Source organism: Larus michahellis, chromosome 1 (assembly GCF_964199755.1).
Source record: "Larus michahellis chromosome 1, bLarMic1.1, whole genome shotgun sequence".
In the NCBI taxonomy this organism is placed as follows: Eukaryota; Metazoa; Chordata; class Aves; order Charadriiformes; family Laridae; genus Larus; species Larus michahellis.
The window spans coordinates 89,609,501-89,630,106 of record NC_133896.1 but is presented as its reverse complement, the minus strand read 5'-3'; the positions used below and the strand labels follow the sequence as shown (position 1 = coordinate 89,630,106).

Below are 20,606 nucleotides of genomic sequence, written 5' to 3'. Positions count from 1 at the left end.
CTTCTGTTGTGCGCAGCTCCAGTTTTGTCTCCTTTTTCTAAAATAAAAAGACAATCTCTTCTGTTACCGTGTTTTCTAAGCTTTCTTATGATTTGCCCAGTGTGAGTTAAACCACGAAGCGTTCATTTCATTGAACGTCTGAAATACTTAATGGCTGCAAGGTGGCTTTTTTTAAGAGTCGTAACGTAAGAGAAGTAACCTAACTTTGAGAGATGCTTGTTCACGTGAGTCATCTTAATTTTAAAACCTACTTTCTTTGCAATCTCTTAAATTTACAAGTAACTTCTTGTATTTAAACAGAAATGCATCAAAAATCAGAGAAAGTTGTTATCTGGGTCTGGAGGGTGAAAACAAACATTGCCTCCTTCCTTAGTTAAAACTCTAGGGTAGCACGGTGCAGCCAAGCCGTCAATTTAAGATGACCGGTCTGACGTCACAGTGACGTTAACAGCGCGCTGTTGCCACTTCTACGTGCTGCAACGTCACTTCAGTCCTTGATGTTGCCTGTCGCGCTGAGATGGAGGGGGCGTTACATTTTGGTGGCTCACCTCCAGTAGGCAGCAGTGTCCAGCTGTAAAGGAACACCTGCGAAAACGACTGTTTTCCCCCCAAAAGTTGCCCTTGTTCCCTGCCGCGCACGCGCGCCGTCCCGGCCGGAAGCGCAGCGCTTGGCCCCGCCTCTTCCCGCTCCTCCGGCCAATGGGGGCCAGGGCGGGGCTGCCTGTCATGGCCGCCCCCGTGCCGCGGCCTTGAGAGCCAGCGGCCCCTCAGACTGCCGTGGCCCCGTCGCCCCTCTGCCGCTATGGGCACCGTGCACGCCCGGGTAAGCGCCGCGTCGCGGGGTGGCGGAGAGGGGCCTTGACAGAGGGCGGAAGAACGCGGCCGGCGCTGGCCCTCGCCCCGGGCCTGGCCCGAAGGTCGCCGTGGGCGACCTTCGGGCCAGGCCCGGGGCGAGGGCCAGCGCCGGCCGCGCTCCTCCGCCGGGCGCAGCGCGGCTGCCCGGGATCGGGCCGAGAGGCTCCGGGCAGGCCCAGGCGGTAGCACCGCGGGGCTCCGGGCCGGTAATCGCCGTCCTGTCTGGAGCGTGTGCGAGGCCCGGCTGACGGCGGGCGGGTGGGCGGGGAGGAGTAAGGTAAATCTGGGAATCTATATGCCGTTGTTTAAAGAAGAAAGGTAAAGATAGAAGTGTTTGTTGTGGTGGGACAACCAGCAAAATAGACAAAGAACAACGAAGGGCCACGAAGATGATCAGAGGGCTGGAGCACCTCTGCTGTGAGGACAGGCTGAGAGAGTTGGGGTTGTTCAGCCTGGAGAAGAGAAGGCTCCAGGGAGACCTTATAGCAGCCTTCCAGTACCTGAAGGGGGCCTATGAGAAATCTTGAGAGGGGCTGTTTGTCAGGGAGCGTAGCAATAGGACGAGGGGTAACAGTTTCAAACTGAAACAGGAGAGTTTTGGATTAGAAATTAGGAAGAAATTCTTTACTGTGGGGGTGGTGAGGCACTGGAACAGGTTGCCCAGGGAAGCTGTGGATGCCCCATCCCTGGAAGTGTTCAAGGCCAGGCTGGATGGGGCTTTGAGCAGCCTGGTCTAGTGGGAGGTGTCCCTGCCCATGGCAGGGGGGTTGGAACTAGATGATCTTTTAAGCTCTTTTCCAACCCAAACCATAATATGATTGTATGAGAAGAAAAAATGGTTATAGTGTCAACCGAAAAAGTGCATCTTAAACATCAGAAAATAATTTCAAAGAGTAAGGATACGTAGGTTCTGACATACTTTAGGAAGGCATTGAATGCTCTGTGCCTCAATTCTTCATTAGAGAAGCATATCTCAGCATAATTTTAGATAAACAGCCCACTCCTGAGTATCCTCCTTTATGGAAAGGTGTAGGAGTCATGTGAGACGGGTTATGACAAAGTCAGGCTATAAGAATATCAGAGCATAATGTCAAAAAGGTCAGTGGTGCCGCTGACTGTGAGGCAAGTCAATCATGATGCAAATCTCAAGTCCATTTGGTGAAATACCTTGTGAATTCGGCTTAAACTGCTTTCCCCTTAAAACAACCATGGGAAGCCTGCATAGGAGTGTTTAAAACTGATGTAGATAACAGGCATGATTATTGAGTGACTGATCTATTTGGGGGGCTAAGAATGGTCTGGATGGTTCCTCAAGATCCCAGGTAGAAAACCTCTTTCCTGTGAGCCTGCTGCAAACCAGCAGACTTTTACCTAGTGTTTAATTAGACTGAGGAATATATTGCTGCAGGGGACCGTTAAGGCTCCAGAGTATCTAATTACCATGACCAATTTAATTTCTATTTCAAATGTTTTTCTCATATTCTTAGTTTTATATCCATCTGCAGCATAAAGTGATACACAATATTGTGTGGATAGAGAGTGCTTCATGTTTGCCTGAAAATTATTGGGAGTGAGAGAGGATTCTGTCTTCATTTAACTTGATTCTGATACGTAACAGCAATTTACTATTCCAGCAAAACAGCTATCCTTAAATAATGCAGCAAGTACTATATTAGTGACTTAAGACTAAAAGTAGATTTACTGAGTTATCCAGTCCTGACCTCTGCTTTTGCAGGTAACCCTCTATTCACTTGTGCTTGAATCCATTATCTTCTGATAGGTCTTATTTAAGGACTCTTTGAGGTATAGTAAATAAAGCCATGCTGTGCTGGAAACCATTTTGATTAAAATGTTCACCTCTGATGGATAGGGCCTGAGGTTCTTGAGCATTACTTGGAAGGGTACTTCTAAAAGAAATATTAAAATATAAAAGCATATAAATATATGCAAAGGAAAGTAACATACTGAAAACACCCTTTTTTTTCCCCATTGTTCAACATTCACCCTCTTCTCCCTCCCAAAAACCCAAACTAAGTAGTGACACCCTGATTTTTTAGTTTTGTTTTTTTTTTTTTTTTTAAGAAGGTAGAATTCATCTTTAACACAGGAAGCATGCCTTAAAAATAGGGTTGGTTTTGGAAGAGTGCAGAGTGTTTTTGAGAAATCATTCAACATGGAAGCTATTTAGCTTTGATTAAAAATTTCAGCAAGCAGGTGGGTAACAAATGTGCTGGTAATTCTCCCCCATTTTAATTCTTCTCTTTTGCTTTTTTCCCCTTATCATCTGATGAGCACAGTGTCAAGAACTATACACCTTTTTCCTTTGCAAAAGGCATAAATCACAAATTGCATACCGTATTACCTGCAGTTTTATGCTTTCAGAGTTTGGAGCCTCTTCCAATGGGTGGGCCAGACTTTGGTGCCCTGGGAGAGGAAGCTGAACTGGTTGAAGTTGAACCTGAGGCCAAGCAGGAAATTCTTGAAAACAAAGATGTAAGTACCTGAACAACATCCTGATTTTTAAGAGAAATGTCTTGGCACCCTTGCTTGCTTGCTTGTTTTTCCTAAGGGAACATTCTAAACTATGGTTTGAGATGTGAAAGAGTGAAATTGAGTACTGTAAATTTTATTTGATGTTGTCTAGTTCCTGTTCTTTTTTTCCTTACTGCAGGAGTTATTGCTAAAATTCAGCTTTGAACTAAATAGACCTGTTTCCAGATGCTACTTTCCCCTCTCTCTAATAAGAAATTGCTATTTTTCCAACACTGCTTAGGAGCAAACCAAGCAACTGTCCTTAATCTGCTAGAGTGCAGTATTAGCCAGGTTAGGTAAACTGCCACCACATGAATTATGTTACTACAGGAAATACTAACTTCAGCAGAAGATGGTAACTTTTTTTTCTCTTTTTTTTTTTTTAATATTTCACATGTAAGAGCATGTCTGTCTTGGCCCACAATGTGTTTAGCCATGCTAGAGGGGTAGATATCATGCATTATTTAATTTTTATTAAAATTTTCCTTTCCCTTATGGTATTCAGAGTCATCCTCACTAGAAGCTTGGTAATAACATTTGCTTTTTGTTTAGTTCATGATATATGTATTCTGATAGGGTTTATTAAAGCAATTTGCGTTAATGCTAGGTTGCTCATATTCTGCTATTTTACTATACGTGAATACATGAAGCATTTGCAGATTTTTTTTTTTTTTTTTTTTTTTTACTTACCCCTAAAATTACAATACACTGAAAAGGTTGGAAAAATAGGGGAAATGCAATCACTGTAGTCCATTTGTACTGGCTAACCTGGAGCATGTCGTGATTTTTGAGGTCAAGTTCTCTCAGGTGAATGATTTTAAGAAAATATAAAACCCCACAATGCCAGTGATTTTAATATGCGTTTTAAACCACAATGCTCCCATAGCAGTAATAATTTTGATAGTTAAGAGTTTAAATATTTATGGCTTGTAGGTTTGTTTGCTTTTTCTTCTAACTCCTTGTGTACGTGTAGCTGATACAAAAAATAGCTAATTACGACTAACTACATGTTTTGTCTTACATGTCTTAATATCTCAGTGTGATTTCTGCAGTGACTTATTTGTCCATACAACACTTAGGACTAAAATCTCAGCAGCTACAGCCCGTTACTGTCTCTTCTGCTACAACCAGTATTAGCTTTGGTATTAGAGTTCTTTTTTTTCTTTAATTTTCATGTTAAGGGAACAACTTTCCAGAATTGTAGATAGCACTGATTTCTCATAATGTAGGTTAGCAGTAACTAACCTAGGAACCTTCAGGGTTTTTCACTTGGACAACAATATTCCTTTCTGCATTGGTGATTTTGCTACGCGTTATTAGATGTAAATTCAGCATTTGTGTTTAAACATCTGTTCTGTTTAGGTGGTGGTTCAGCATGTACACTTTGATGGACTTGGAAGGACCAAAGATGACATTATCATGTATGAAATCTCTGATGTTTTCAAGGCTAAAAATCTCATTGATGTAAGTACTGTACTGAATATCAGACCTACTGTTTAAAAATTCAGGTTACGATTTTCTCTCTTTTTCTTGCTTTGGGCTCCTCCCTTCAGACATGGGGCAGCTCTGTCAGATTTTGTGATGATTCTGATCTTGTGATATGGGAGCCAAACTTTAATATGAAATACTGGCAGACACTGTATTTTCTGAAGTATTCAGCTGAAAGATGTTGTGAGATGGCAAACAATTATCTCAGATATTTTTCAGCTTCACTCTTCCCATTGAGAATTGCTAACTGTGTAGGTGACGCTTCCAGTTAATTTGCTTAAGATAAATTTTTGGATCTCCCCACAGATAACGGGTGCCCCTCTCCACAGTGGATCAAAGTGCGAGTTAGGCTGTATGTCCTTGCCCTTTTAGATGCTGATTCCTTCTGGTGTGCGGCTGGCAATGTAACCTGTAAATTGGAGTAAATTTAAACAGATGAGGGTGCTTTGATTTTTGGCAAAAGGATAGGCCCTGCAAATAGGTGTATAAGTTTTAAGTACTGAAACCTATTTGAATAATAGCTTTAAGTATTGTAACAATTAGGATGCACGCTAACGAAAGGTAGGAATTGAGCCAGATGCTCTGAGTTTAATTTATATCTTTACAGGTTCAAGCATTAAAGTGGTTGTGATCTGTTTTGAAGGCGGATATATGTGTCTTTGTATACAAAATCTGTGAATATTATATGATTTAGCTGCATTTCAACTATTTTATCCTGGTTATTTTTTGGTAACCCAAAAGACTGAGCTACTTATCTTGTCCTGTAGGTGATGAGAAAATCACATGAAGCTCGTGAAAGGTTGCTTCGTCTAGGTATCTTTAGACAGGTAGAGGTTCTGATTGATACATGTCAAGGTATGTATTGCCTCATTGCATTGCCTTACCTTTTTTCTCATACACACATAGACACGTGCATACCCTGTGTAATAGGTTGGACATTTTTGTGTATACAACTTACTTTCTCATATACCTTTATATATTTTAGATGTACGTGTAGATGTGCTATATGTATGAATGTATGTGTCTACATCCATTATCCTTATGAAAAAGATCTATTTGCATGTGTCTGTGTATATAAATATTACTTGTTTGCATGCAATAATGAGTGAATTTCCAGCACTAAAATAAATACAGTATGCTTCCCTTAATCCAAAGTCTCAGAGGAACACTTGAGGAAAAGCTTGAAAATGTGTCCTGTACTTCCATGTATTACACATCACATAACTGACGTTATATCAACACATCGTTGCTGCTTAAGGAAATACTAGTAATTGTATCAGTGCTTGCGATTAAAAAATTGGCTTATGGTATATATGGGACCGCTGAACGTATGCAGGTTTCACAGGAAGGCTCCGTTGGCATTCCTGGGCTTGTGGTTGCTTTTCAAGCTCATTGCTCTTCTCTTCAGCAGAGGAATGTTGTGTTATTGAGAAGGAAACACAGTGCAGTCCCAAAGGCTGTGGGTGATGGGATGCTGCCCCAGTTGCTTCAAGCAGAATTAGGTGCCCCTGACGGCTGCTGAAGCCAGAGCCCTGAGACAACTGGGTGGTTTCTGTTGTTCAGCACTTACCCGCAGAGTACTGGGAGCTCTGCCCTAGTGACAGTGTCCTTCTTGCATGTCTGGATCACTTTAGTTTCTCTTTGTTCTAATGTCAGAATTTGCGTACATCTTTTTCATTGGTGGGTTACTAGTTCATAATTAAACTACCGTGTTGATGATTAGAGCCAGTCATGCTTTGATTGAACCAAATTCTGCATTTGTACCCACACGACTTCTTTTTCTCAAGCCATTTTTTCTTTGTAATGTAGACTTTTACTATCATTTAATTCAAACAGTTTTCAAATATTTCAAGTGACCTTCTGTCTGCATTTTTTTTAAGAAGCTCTCTAGAGATAACATATGTTTGTTTGTTTGTGTAGGAGATGATGCCCTTCCAAACGGTTTAGATGTAACCTTTGAGGTGACAGAATTGAGAAGACTAACTGGAAGCTATAACACAATGGTTGGCAACAATGAAGGCAGTATGGTATGGATTATTTCAAATAATTATTAACTCCTTTTGATATTCCTCTTACTTTCACGTTTCAAACGTAGCAAGTAATTTGGTGATTAAATAAGTGAGGACTTGATCCAAGCCAAATTGTTCTCTTGATCCAGCTTTACTAAGGCTTTGCCAGACCTTTGTCTCTAAATAGTCTTTGTATTAGTCAGGCTTTCATTCAGCAAAAGCCTATTTTGAGCTAGGGAAGAATGCTGTAGCTTCCAACTCGGTATGTTAATTTTTTAATTCTTAAAATGACTTAAATTTTGTTTCTTGATAATTTTTAAGACTGTTTATGTACTGGAGAGATTAGTTGTACTTCGGAATTTAGTTTCTATGAGATTTGTTTTAAGTGTTTTTCTTCTAATTCAAAATGCTTTATGTTTAACTTAGAAATTGCTCTTCGTCTTCACTATTTTAGCCCAGTACCAGTTATTCTGGGCTGTGAAGTGCTAGGGTTTCCAGAACTATATAAACTGTGGAATTTGTTTCCATTCGATTCAATTAAGGATGCATCAGATTAAAATGTTGTGTGAAAAATATTTACTGACTGACACAGAAAGTAACAGCCATACTGTTGTTCTGTTAACGTTCTTTTAATGGAAAGGCTGGTGTAAGTAGATCGTGCTTTCAGGTGCTCATTGCTGCACCCATTCTGCCTTCTCATGTGCACGGTGCAGCTGTGCCTGGGGCTGTTAGATAAGCCAGATCAAGGGACTCATCCTTTTCTTCTTAGGGGTATTTTTAACCTGGATAAGATACTGCATGACTCAGGTGATGGTGTCGTGTGAGTGCAGGGAGAATGGGAACTCGGCGAGTTGAGAGCTGGTTATGCAGCCTGGCTGCTGAGAGCCATGTCCAGGGTGTTGCGGCCTGAATGAAACGAGGGGGGAATCCTACTTGTTGGTTCTAGTGCATTTGAAAACACTCTGAAAGCTTCTTTGGTTTCTGTTTTTGTACTCAGCTTCCCCTTCTAGTTGATTTTAGTTTGTTACAGAGAAGTAAGACATTTGAGTGATATGAAAGCATGATTTTTATACACTGGTCTTGGCAGCAGAGATTATGGTTCCTTAAGAGTTAAACAGTTGTGACATTTATTCTAATCCCTTAAAATCATCTGAAGCCTATAGATGTAATATTTCATACTAATAACCCTTTGGATTAGCGGTTTCTGGTTAGTTGGATAATTGCATATTAGTCAACATCACAAAGTTCAGGTGACTGATGTGCTTCCAAAAGCTGTTAGGCAAAGGCAATCAGGATTTGGTATCTTTTTTACATTCTTTTAAAATAGAACACAAAACAATAGAACAGTCCTGGTAGTGTCTGTGCTTGAAGGAAACCTGCTCCATCCTTTCTGCCAAAGGGCCAAGAACTGCCAAAGGGATACAAAGAATTTGTCAGAACAGGCAAAAGTGTTTAACTGTTGTTTCTGGAGAATGGTATGGTACATTGTATTCCCATAAGAACTGACTGCAAAAGTGTCTTTTCCTCAAAACAAAAATACAAGGGAGTGGCTCTGTATTGATAATTTTCCACCAGCTTACTGCTGTGGTTCCGATCAGCCCTACCTGGCTGGAAAATATGCAATTGCAGAGCATTTGCTTATTATGTCAAAGACTTGCTTCTCCCAGATTTTGAGGGAGATTTTGCTTGAAATAATAACAGTACTAATAATACAGTGAGAATGCCAATTTAAGTCAGCGGCTACCGGACAGCAGTAGAAGTTGGATGATTAACTATAACTTGTGCTATTGTGATGGCTTTTGCTGCCACAGCAAAGAGAAACTTAACTTACGAGAAAAACACATTCAGTTAGAACTTTCATTAATACCTTCATTTCTCATTCTTAGGGTAGATGTGCTTGTTTTTAGCGTATGATTAAGGTGTAAGATAGCAAACTATATGAAATGTTTGTTTTTTATTTTCCATAGGTACTTGGGCTCAAGTTCCCAAATCTCTTTGGACGTGCAGAAAAGGTAACCTTCCAGTTCTCCTATGGAACAAAGGAAACTTCATATGGCCTGTCATTCTTCAAACCACAGCCTGGAAACTTTGAAAGAAAGTAGGGGATGCATTTTTGAGTACTTGTTTTTTGTTGTTTTTTTTTTTTTATTGAAGGAGTAAAAAACCATTAGTAAGATCTTTCACTGAGCAATAATTAAATTTATTCCTTTGCTGAGGGTCTGTTAATCATGTAGCGGAGCTGGTTTCTTAAGTTTTTGTGATAAGTTAAAACTCCACCTGCTTAAATAGTTTCACTTTCAAACCTACCAGTAATGTGTTTCAGTTTTTCAGTTAACCTGTATAAAGTAACTGGACAGTTCCCTTGGAGCTCTCTTCGTGAAACTGATAGAGGAATATCAACAGAATTTAATGTAAGTGTAGCACAAGCTTTTGTAGAACACATGCTTCATTTACATTTAATTCAGGTCACAGCTGGCTTTTGCGAATATTTGTTCTACGTTTTTAATGATTGAAACACTTGTGCACAGGGCTAACTTGTCATTTTTTGAAAGACTTCAACAGTTTTAAAATTATAGAGTTAATACGTCTTAGTCTTTTCCTTACAATTCAATCTTATTTTGTCCATACAAAAATACCAGTGTGTTTTTCCCCAAATTTTTAATGTTTGAAGTATCATTTCAGAGAGGCATTTGGTTGCCTAGCTTGCTATATCAGCCCAATTCAAGATATTTTTCATTTGGGATGGATTAAGTAATGTGCACCTACTTGGAGAAACTTTCTTGCCTGGAGCAGAATTAGCATTACTCTGAAATGAAAAAGAATTTCTCTCTGATCCAAGAAGTTTGGAAACAAAAAGCACAAACTCATGTATAAATAAACTTTAGAGAGAAACATTTTTCAGGGAATTGTTTATTTAAATTTTGTAGCAAAAAAAAAAAAATGTCTTATGCAATTCTTTATTTGTAGTTTCCAGTCTGGAAGACCAATCACACGCTGAAGTGGGAGGGTGTGTGGAGAGAGCTTGGCTGCCTTGCTAGAACAGCATCCTTTTCTGTTCGAGAAGAAAGTGGACACTCTCTTAAATCTTCTCTCTCTGTAAGGCTTTTTCCTGATAATTTTTTAAAACACTTTATTTTGAGTAATCTAATGCGTATGAATGATACCAAAGGAGCTTTTATGTCTTATCAGGTAGCGTGTTTTACTTCCAACGTCTTGTGCTGCATTTGGTCATTCGCAGAGACATCCAGGAAGTCCAAAGAGAAAACACACTTTCATAGTTGACCGTTGTGTAAGCTGGCTTGTTCTTTTTGCAGGGCTTCCCTCCGTGTCATCTGCCATCTTTCTTTGCAGAATTGTCTGGTTTGGTAGAAGACAGGATCGATAAATTTCCTCATCCTACAGTTGCTGTGCCCTTCCTAAATATTATTTCCTATAGCAGTTTTTGATCACTTCTTGTCTTTAACTTGTAGCTTACAAGTTGTAGGAGTAGGAATTGCAGTTTACTGTCGCAAAATTGGTGACTTACACTGGGGCGTTGTTGCACCTCTATTTGTGTTGTATACCGTGGCCAAGAGATATGAATGTGTGTATTTCACATGGCCTCTAAATTCAAGACTAAGTTAGTCTGTAGGTATATTGTTCCCAAATCCATGAAGCTGCACTAGCCTTAGGTGGAGTTGTGCTTGTCTTCCACTTTTTGCACATTTCTTTAAGAAAAATATAGTGTCACTCTGTGGTATTCAACAGATAAGAGAACCTAAAAATAATTGTTTGATTCTTTTCAGCATGCCATGGTAATCGATTCCCGGAACTCCTCGATCTTGCCGAGACGAGGTGCTTTGCTGAAAATTAATCAGGTAGTATTACATCACTAAGGCTATTATTGGTTTTTATCTGTAAGTGTGTTTGAGTTGGTCTTAATTTACCTTATTGATGTTCATGTTAAAAATGTCTAAAGTTAGAAATTAATCGTAAATTGACTAGGATACAGTGATGCTGGTCATCACTGTATTTGCTTTGTATCTTTACAGTGGGTGCCTTTTAAAATCATGAAACCTTTTTATGGTAGCAAATTTTCATTTGTATGCCATTGGTCAAACAGCACAGCCATTTTATCTCACCATTAGCATTAAATTATTTATTAGCTGAGATACATTATCGCTGACACTGTTTACACTTTACAGTAGGTATTAGTCCTTGTTTTCTAATACTGTAATGTAAGGCTGCTAGACTGTGGTTCTGATGCTGCTTACAAAGTTTGTAAGTCTTAGAATTAAAAATGAAAGACTGGGTATAACTAACTCTCTCATGATACGCATGTATCATTTTGGCACAGAAAATGGTTTTCACTCTTGTTACTTTCCAAGCCTTTAGAAAAACTGGCTTTTCTGCTGCGTGGGCTAATACTTCAGAAGCATTAGCTTCTGCAACACTTTAGAAGCAGCTTGCTTTGAAACGCCATGGGAACTAGAAGTGCTACTGTTCCTGTGAGCAGCAGCGAGCTCTTCTGTTTCTGAGTGAAAAGGGTGGTTATCGCTCAGGGTTCAGTTAACATATCGTTTGTTAGATGCTGCCTCTTAACGCTGATAGAGTCGGTTGTTATTTTCAACTAGCACGGTGTAATGCAGCTGGCTATCTTGTTCTTCAGCCCTGCTTTAGTACGTATGAAATCATCTCAGGTCCTAGGTAAATTCAATAAGATGTTTGATTTCAGGTGCTGAATTCTCCAGCTCCATTCTGTTCTGCTGTTATTTTCAAAATGGTCTAGAAAGCAATAGCCTGGTTTAATATTTTGGGGAAGAAAAATGCTGCTCATTGTTCTGAGCGTCATGCGTGTTTTTTCATTGGTTCATAATTCAGTTGTCTCTTCATACCAGTGTATCTGTATTTCTTGTACAGAAAACACTGCTTGTGCTGATGCAGACATGATGAACTTTTTGGGGGAAGAAACGCATAATGTCCGTTTTAACTTTCGTAACCTTATGTCTTTGCAGGAGTTGGCTGGCTATACAGGTGGAGATGTGAGCTTTCTGAAGGAGGATTTTGAATTTCAATTGAATAAGCAACTTCTCTGGGATTCGGTAATTTTCTAAAAGATGTCTTAGTAATTGATCTGAGGAAGTGAACGATGGATGGTGTAGATATCTTGATTTGTTTTTTTGAAAGTGAAATACTCTTTTTCCTGCCGTGCACAGTCACTTGAGAAGTGGACAGTTTGGAAAGAAGGACTTGTCTGACAGTTAATGATACGAACTGATCTTTTTTCAGAAGAAATGTTGGGCATGTCTGTTCTTTGTGATCTTTCTTAACAGTGGTTTTTCAAAAACTTACTACAGCCTTTGTTCTGTCTCTTTCACCTCGTTATGAATATTCTGACTAATCTTGGCTTAGTTTTCTTTTGTCATGGTAAATTTTGAATATATGACTACTAAGTTTGGTATCATAGCATGTAATTATTTCTTCTATGTAAAATTACTGTGCAAGAATGGGAAGACTGATTTCGCTACAACAGTAAGCTTGCACTGCAACATTTTGAACTTCTTTGTATTTGTGCACAGTGAACAACTTAAGTTCCAGTAAGACAAACGCATGGCAGTGTGACAAGTTTATGAGACCCCACAGCCTGCCGCCCTATAGGCAGAGCACGTCCCAGATTTTATGGCGTGGTGTCTACATTCGTACTTTGGTTTGGACTAACTGTGCGGTTTTGAACCAAATCCCTGTATGATCATCACTGAGAAGTCTTGGTTTGGTTGGCAGAGCCATTCTTGTGTATACCAACTATATTTCCTTCAGAGGAAATGACACTGGATAACTCTGCTTCAAGTTGATGCTTAATGTTCTCTAGCTTCGCACCAGAACAGAGAGATCTCAAGTATCAGGCATATTTTAAAGCTAGTATTAGGTGGAAATACATGTTTTTCTGCTTAGTGAAACAAGAATTCAACTACATACTAGAAATGTTTCTGTGTGTATTTGGAAAGTTCTTTATCACGTGGAGATGGTGCAGTAAGTTCTTGTATCATAGCTGAATGGGGAATTAAACAGCAACTTCCATTATGAAAATTTAAAATCCAGAGGTTACAATGATTTGCATCCCAACATATTAAAAAACAAAACAAAACAAAAAAACCAACAAACCAACCCAAAACAAACCAGAAAAGCATTGAGAAGATTGCTGCCTCTTGAAAGCTTTTTAAGAAGTACTGGAATAATGAAGAAACTCTAGGAGACTGGAATAATGTTAACATTATGCCAACAATACAACTAAAAAACTCCAAGCTACTTCTGTTGTGCAGATACTAATGGACTGATGCTGTAAAGATCTGTCAGTCTGCTGTTTCATGCTTTTAGTCTTAGGCGACTCGGTGCAATGAAGTTCTTGAGTTAGACCAGTGAGGCCAACACAGAAGGACATTTTAAGGCCACACTCCTTTCTTATTACATCATTATATTTGCACGTTCCATGTGGTGGAAGAAAAGGCATTGCCTGATCAGTGCACTTCTAGTCATCTGACATTTATTTGCTGACCTTCAGCTGAGAAAGACACCATATTCTCCTGTGAAGTAATTTAATGCCTTCATGGCTGCGCAAAGAGGTCTTTGCTCTTTCCCATGACTGCTGATATGCCTACATTGTGAATGGAAGTGAAGCATATCTCATCACGTGCTGTGCATGATTTTATGTTCGTGAGCGTAGACTTGCGTGCAACTGGCTATTGCACAAGCTGTGTGTTGTGTAACCAGATAATGCGCATGATGAGTTCACGTCTGAGAACGGTGGGAGAGGCATCTGGGGACACTCAGGGCAGAAGGTAGCAGGAGTGTGCTGTAAAATCAGAGAAATTATCCAACGCCTTTAGGCTAGATGTTGGCAATAGAGCTCACTGTCTGGCAGTAGTACTTTTCCTTGGTACACAGGCAGGAAGCAAATGTATGTGTTACAGTGATTTGGCTCCCAAGAGTTACCGTATATGTAAGCAGTAATGCTGTATGTATATTTGATGTCAATATAGTTGGTTGCAGAAGGTGTCCTCATATAAGGCTAATTTACAGACAGCTAATAATTGTGCATTTTTGGTAGCTGTTTGCTGGACTTAGCCTCCTATGGGTTTAAAATTGCCAGGACTAATTTATGTCAGCAGTGTTGTCTTATTTCAAGACGTGAAAATTCATAAGAAAATAGGAGCTGGATGAGTGTTCTCTTTAGCTACAGTGAAAGCAGCACTTGGTTCAAATGTGCCGTATTGACTTTTTCAAGATGTAGCACTGCATGAAAGAAAGAGGGCAGCAGCGATCAAGAGTTGCCTGAAAATGCTGTTACCGATGGTGTGATATCCATGCGTACGCTGTGATCATCTGTAACTTTCTGTCAGACTAATGGGAGCTCTGCCTGTTACTGAGCAATGAAATTTTACTGATACTGTTTTTAGGGAAATTTAGTAATATGTATTAATAAACAACTTCTTTTTCTCTCCAAAGGTTTTTTCAGCATCACTTTGGGGTGGAATGCTAGTACCTATTGGAGACAAGCCATCCAGTATAGCTGATAGGCAAGTTTTTTTAAATGTTTCTTAATTTTTTTTCAGTCAACCCAGCTAATGTATAAAGAAGAGCCTATAGCAGAAGAGAAAAGCAGTAGTAGTTCTGGTTCTGAGGAAAATAAAATAAGTTTCTAGTTAGCTTTAATTGAATGTTAATACTCAAGCTGTGCCTTCTGGTTTTGATTTTAATATTGGGGTAGTATAACTTTATAATTTGCTATGTAGTATCTCTGCCTGCCAATATTTATGGTTGCAAAATGGTATTTAACGCCTGCAAAATTTTGTATCAGGAATAGGTAACACTGTTATTTTTAGGTATTTTTAGAAGTAAAGCCGTATTGTAACTGTGTTGGCTTTTTAGACAATTTTGCCCTCTAACACCTGTGTTTAAAGATCACTAGCAGAAACCACTTAGACTTAAATTTATTTACAATAAATACTAAGTGTCAACCTCACATGTGATAGATCTTAACTGTAGTATTTCTATCAAAATTATTACAACAGACAGAATCAGACAGTATTCTGATTCTTTTTCAGTGATGGGGAACCTTCTGATTTGATGTTTGTAAGTGACGGAAAACTAATTTTGAACTTTTTGCCAAATGCATCAGGATTGAGATTTAGATTTAATTTATTGTATTTTTTTAAATACACTTTACTAAACCTGTTACAAAGTTACCTGTAACTCTGAAAAGCAATGTCAGAAGTATGACTAGATATTTTCAAATACGTTCTTTCAAGTGAAGCATTAAATTAACTTCAACTGTGTTAACTAGGTTTTACCTTGGTGGACCAACAAGCGTGCGTGGATTCAGTATGTACAGCATTGGACCCCAGAGTGAAGGTCTGAAACTTTTAAATCTCGCTCCTCTGACAATACTGTAAATAGTAATTTGTAACAAAAAATCAAATTCTGTCCTTAAGCTTGTATAGCTTAAAAATAATTGCACTCATTCTGCACTTTGACTCTGAGAAGCATTATGTCTTTGATCTGTCATTACATGTTGGTTCACAATGGAATAAATACGGGAGTTCCTAGTTAAGCCATAAGCTACTTCTGTAAACCAGATGTGTGTTCAGACTTGCAGTATGTTCCTTTAATTAGTAAGCAACCTTCAAGCTTAAAAAGTTCCCAAAAGATGGTTTTATAGCAACAGTCACATTAAATCTCTATTTGATCCAGCATATGTTCAGGTAGCTTAGGGGAAAGGTAATGTGATCAGCAAAGGCATTGTGAGAGCCAGGAGTTTCCTGAGCTTCATCCCTTGCTCTGCTGCTGACTTGCTGTTAGCAATGGATTCAGTATTCAGTATTTTTTTAAAGCCAATTGTTTCGTTGTATCAATTTCCCATTTTTAAAACTAAGGCAGGTATTTCAAAAGTGTTCAGGAGGTAGTCTCTGATGGAACCACAAGTAGGTGCCTGCCTCAGGTGTTCCAGTGAGGGAATGGAAGAAAAGGGCAATTCACTTGGAAGGTTTGAAGAATTGTCTAAGTGCTAATTTTTTACTTGATAGAAGTGAGGTTGGAGAGAGCTAGAAGCAAGTGGCAGGAGTTGCAAAAGAGGAAGCAGTGCAACATAAAATAACTTAAGGATGTGTTCTTTTTCTCTTAATATCTTCCACCGTAAATGTTTTTATTCCAACATTTTCCCTAAATAGGTGATTACTTGGGAGGAGAAGCCTACTGGGCCGGAGGCTTACATCTATATACCCCTCTCCCTTTCCGGCCAGGCCGGGGAGGGTTTGGAGACCTTTTCCGAACACATTTCTTCCTTAATGCTGGAAACCTCTGCAATCTTAACTATGGTAAGACTCAATAGAGTTGCATATAACAAAAATTGCTTCTCCATATATATATATATATATATATATATTTTTTTTTATATATATAAAAAAGCAAAAAGAAGGAGAGCTGTTATGTGTCTGTTTACTCAGAAGCAGTTTGTTTACTGCATATATTTTGGTGCCTGTCAAAAAGCTGCTGCTATTAACTTGTCTGTTTGACAGATTGCCAGTATTTATTTTTTTTTTTAGCTCTCCACATAAAACTTAAGCACAACTTGTACGAAAGAAAGCTCGGATGGTAACAGTAGTATCTGTGAATTGGCGATGTTTGCAGACCAGTGTGGTAATGGATTAACACCTACTGTCTTACACTGTTCTAAAGGGAGATTGGAAGATGATGTTTTAGTGGGATTCTAATGTTTTCTGGGATGAACTAAATAAAAAGTGGTGGCATTAGAGTGTAGATGAGGGTGTGGTAGCTGATGCAACTTTTTTTTTTGCCTCCCATCTCCAACTTTTTTCAAGATATATTTCAGTGTATTGGAGTACGGTTTTTTAATATCATTTCAATCCATTTTGAGATATAGCGATATTTTATGTCTGCCTCATTTGATGGAAGGTGGCGTCCATATGGGAGGGGGATACTTTACGCACAGTCGAAAAGCAGATTAATCAACTTTAATAGAGACCCACTAAAGACATTCTAAGTCTTCAGTACTCATTTCCAGGTTCATGCAAGTAGGTTCCTATGGTGGGAAATGAACATCAAGCACCAATCCAACTGAAATCATAGTAATTTGAGTCCAAGGTAGTTGGCATTTGTGGGAGTTACGGGTAGTAAATACATTTTGAATCTGCAGGAGGTGCTCGAAGTAGCCCGTCTTCTGACTGAAAATCCAGTTAGCCTTTGACCACCTTGACAGTCTACTTTTGATTCTTGTTCTCCTGCTCTTTTGCTTTCAGGTGATGGTCCCAGGGCTCACCTGCAGAAGTTGGCAGAGTATATCCGATGGTCTTACGGTGCCGGAATAGTGCTCCGACTTGGCAACATTGCTAGATTAGAACTTAACTACTGTTTCCCCATGGGAGTACAGTCTGGTGACAGGTTTGTTTTTTACACTAATTTCTTTAATAGTAACTGGTTTTAAAGGTTATGGCAGTTCTATCTGGTTTTGGCAGAGAGAATTGCTGCCTTTTAATTTTGTTTATTCTCTGCCAGTTTAGACATTTTTCAGCACTTGGTGCTCCTCTTTCAGCTTGCTATATTCATGTTGGTTTCACAGGACTTCTTGGTTTTAGACTTTGTATCTCAGGTTTCAAAGTTCATTGAACTTGAGATCAGCTGTTGAAATGTATGAGTAGCTGTGTGGCAGGTTTTATGTAGGGGAAATGATCGCTCGTGGGATTTTCTTAAGCCTTCCAAAAACAAATGATTGGATAAATACCAAGTTTAATGTCTTTGCTTGAAAAATGAAAACAAGTTTAACTATAGATAAGAAGAAAAGGAGAACAAATTAATTTGTTAGCAACCAATTATCCTACGCCAGCAAATATTATAGTACATAATAGAAAAGCTTCAGGGGCCTGTTCTTGCCTGTGAATACTGTGTGAGATGCTCTGTTATTTCGTACAGGAGTTGGCTTATGTTTCTACTTGTCACTCGTGTGAAATGTGATTGAATAATAGCAATTTGAAAACGATGGACTTTATTTTGCAAATGCAAATACTCCATATGGATGACAGATTGGCAAAGCATTTATTTAAAAAAGCCTTTGTCAGCTAAAATTTGAATTTTAACTTTCCAAAGATGGAAGACCTTGGGAATTTTGGAGTAGGAAGAATCAATTTTAATTTCATCAGTACCTTATATATCACTTATTTATTATTTGTTTCTTTTCAGGATATGTGATGGTGTTCAGTTTGGAGCAGGAATCAGATTTCTATAATACAGAATCATTTCACATAAGTATATAAAACTGTGCTCTGTAATTGAATTTAAGACTGTAACATAGCTCTATACGGTCTAACTTTTTTCTTGAAATACAGATACACATCTGAGTGATTTACCTCAGACTCCACAAGAAGCTACATTAAAGAATTATGTTCTAAAGGTTCATTGTACCTCTGATTCTTATCAAAGAGGGGAGTGTGTTTGTAGGATTCTAGTTATTTTAATTTACAGCTTGTAGTTATGAGTTGCTACTTAAAATATGAGAGAGTTGTGTCAGAAATTGGCTCTTGGATACGGTTCGCATGATTACAGTTGTCGTTGGCCTGCACAGCCTTCACTCTTCCAACCACAAGTCTCACGAGTGTTGGGATGACCAAGTGTGAGTATGGCTGGAGTGGAAATTAAAGGGGGACAGTTTTTCTCCATCATCAATTTCTGTGAGAAAATGACTCTGAAAAAATTGTTACGCATCAAAAATTATTTCATACAAATAATGGTTTAAAGTGTTCTGATTTGAATATACTTCACTATTGTAAAATCATCTATATTTAAATGCCTCCTGCAATGTGAATTGCATACTGTAAAAATTCAAGTTAGCTGTCTAGCACAGTAAATACTAAAATTCAAGAATAACTTTGAAAGGTTCAGGGTTCTCAACTCTGAGGCGGTTTTGAGTGCTTTAATGCTCTCAGCAAAGCCATTGATTTGGGCATTGCAAATACACCCTTTTGTAGCAGTTGCAAAAAGGGATGTCTAGATGTGATCATGTGACACTACCTTGTTTGCTTTTGTGTGAGAGGCATGCCTCTCTACTGACTTCTTTAGATGATAATTTCACTTAAAAGTGACCTCCTGCTTTATCACTTGGCATATATTCTAGTTTATATAAGTTAGACTAATTCACTAGTTTAGTCCTAACAACTCATCTTTGAAGATTATTTTTCTTTTCATATGTATTAATCCGGAGTAGTCATCCTAAGAGAATCTAAACCTAGAATCCACTTTCCCCGCATCTAAATTTACATTTTTTTTTGTTATTCAGTGTTGGCAAATTTAAAATCATAATACAAAGAAGATTCTGGGATAGTAGAACAGAAATACACAAGCTGTTACGCTCCTGATTTCTTCTACTTGGCTAAAGACACAGGTTTGGACACGCTGGCATGCCACTTGACTGCTGTCAGGACTGCCGTGAAATCTTGACTCCACTCTCTTTAAGGAGACCACGATTTCATACACTGCCTTAGCATTGGCATGTATTGGTATTGCTGTAATACAGCAACTAAGTCTGTTTATGTTGATAACTCACTTTCTAAAATGTGAGGGCTAGAAACTGGTCTGCCTAGTTTTGTAGAGCTCTCCTTGACTAAACATCCTTCCCTTCTTGTAAAGTTGCAGCAAGAGGCTTGCAGATGTTCAAAACAGAAAATTGTGCAAATGACAGCAGTCAGGTCTGTTTCAAAGACAAAAATTTCACATGAAAAACTTTTTTCAGTGTGTTTATCTAACAGCTGCTGTAGCAAATACATATTTAACAAAGCATTTTTGTTGTTATGAGATAAAGTATGACACTATGTTAAGAATGTCAACGAATGTTACTAGTTTTTCTCCAGCACTATCTACGTTTTGACATGTAAAAATATTTTTAATGGGAATGTTTAGATACCAAAATACTGTTAGATACTAAAATACTCTCCTAGGAGTTCAAAGTTTATTTTGGTCCTTTTGATAAAATTACATGTATTCTGTTGCCTTAAGAACTCTTTTTTTTTTTTTTTTTTTTTTTTTTTTTTTCCTGGGCACATGGTTTGTTACTTAAGGCTGCTCAAGTTTGTACTTTAATATTACACGAGAGAGCCCTAAGCGAGTATCAGTTCGCCATTTTAGAGGGCATAGTAGTCTTCCTGGGTTGAGCAGGCCTACAGGAATAGCCTCAGTCTGCACACTGAGGAGCAGCCAGTCCACAATTGAGTTTTGAGAGAACTGTGATGTCTATGAGATATAAGCGATGGATGGGGGAAACAGTTGAAAGCTGCAGATGCGCTTTCAAGCACATCTGCTGACAGCCCGTGCTGTACCGCACACCATAGAATTGTCCAGTAAGAATAAAGGGAGCAAAATCATGTTACATGAGCCTTTACCTGCATCACTGTTTACCGATCTTATTGCACTCCATCAAAAGATAATGTTCTCTTACAGCATGTAACGGGTGCACAAAAGCCATCACCGCATATAAAGTATTCTTGTACTCCTCTGGAAGCAACGTCTGGATTATGCGGTTACTTCTGTAGAATATTGATATGATTAGTATGCTCCCATTTAAAAATTTTTTGCAGAGGCTCTAATAATTAGGATGGATAAGACAGGAGCTGCTCTAGTGCTACGCAGACTCGGTGATAGAACGGCTCTGGACAGATCTGAAGCAATTCACCTCTTGGATGA

At 38.8% G+C, this 20,606-nt stretch overlaps 1 protein-coding gene across 1 annotated transcript; it reads left to right on the top strand.

The window, feature by feature from the left end:
- Window positions 1-440: 440 nt before the first annotated feature.
- SAMM50 (SAMM50 sorting and assembly machinery component) lies at window positions 441-18,327 on the top strand. The gene is made up of 15 exons (XM_074590903.1): window positions 441-823; window positions 3,238-3,348; window positions 4,750-4,851; window positions 5,643-5,730; window positions 6,796-6,902; window positions 8,852-8,982; window positions 9,208-9,295; window positions 9,852-9,980; window positions 10,670-10,741; window positions 11,879-11,965; window positions 14,367-14,437; window positions 15,205-15,272; window positions 16,088-16,234; window positions 17,177-17,318; window positions 18,114-18,327. Exons 1-15 carry the CDS (start codon window positions 803-805, stop codon window positions 18,157-18,159), a joined length of 1,410 nt encoding a protein of 469 aa, XP_074447004.1. The 5' UTR covers window positions 441-802; the 3' UTR covers window positions 18,160-18,327.
- Window positions 18,328-20,606: the final 2,279 nt, after the last annotated feature.

Bases quoted from the DNA above. Each gene is read 5' to 3' on its own strand.
- SAMM50 (XM_074590903.1), top strand. From the start codon at position 803: ATGGGCACCGTGCACGCCCGG. The intron at 824-3,237 runs GTAAGCGCCGCG...TTATGCTTTCAG, and splicing joins TGGGCACCGTGCACGCCCGG to AGTTTGGAGCCTCTTCCAAT. The intron at 6,903-8,851 runs GTATGGATTATT...TATTTTCCATAG, and splicing joins GCAACAATGAAGGCAGTATG to GTACTTGGGCTCAAGTTCCC.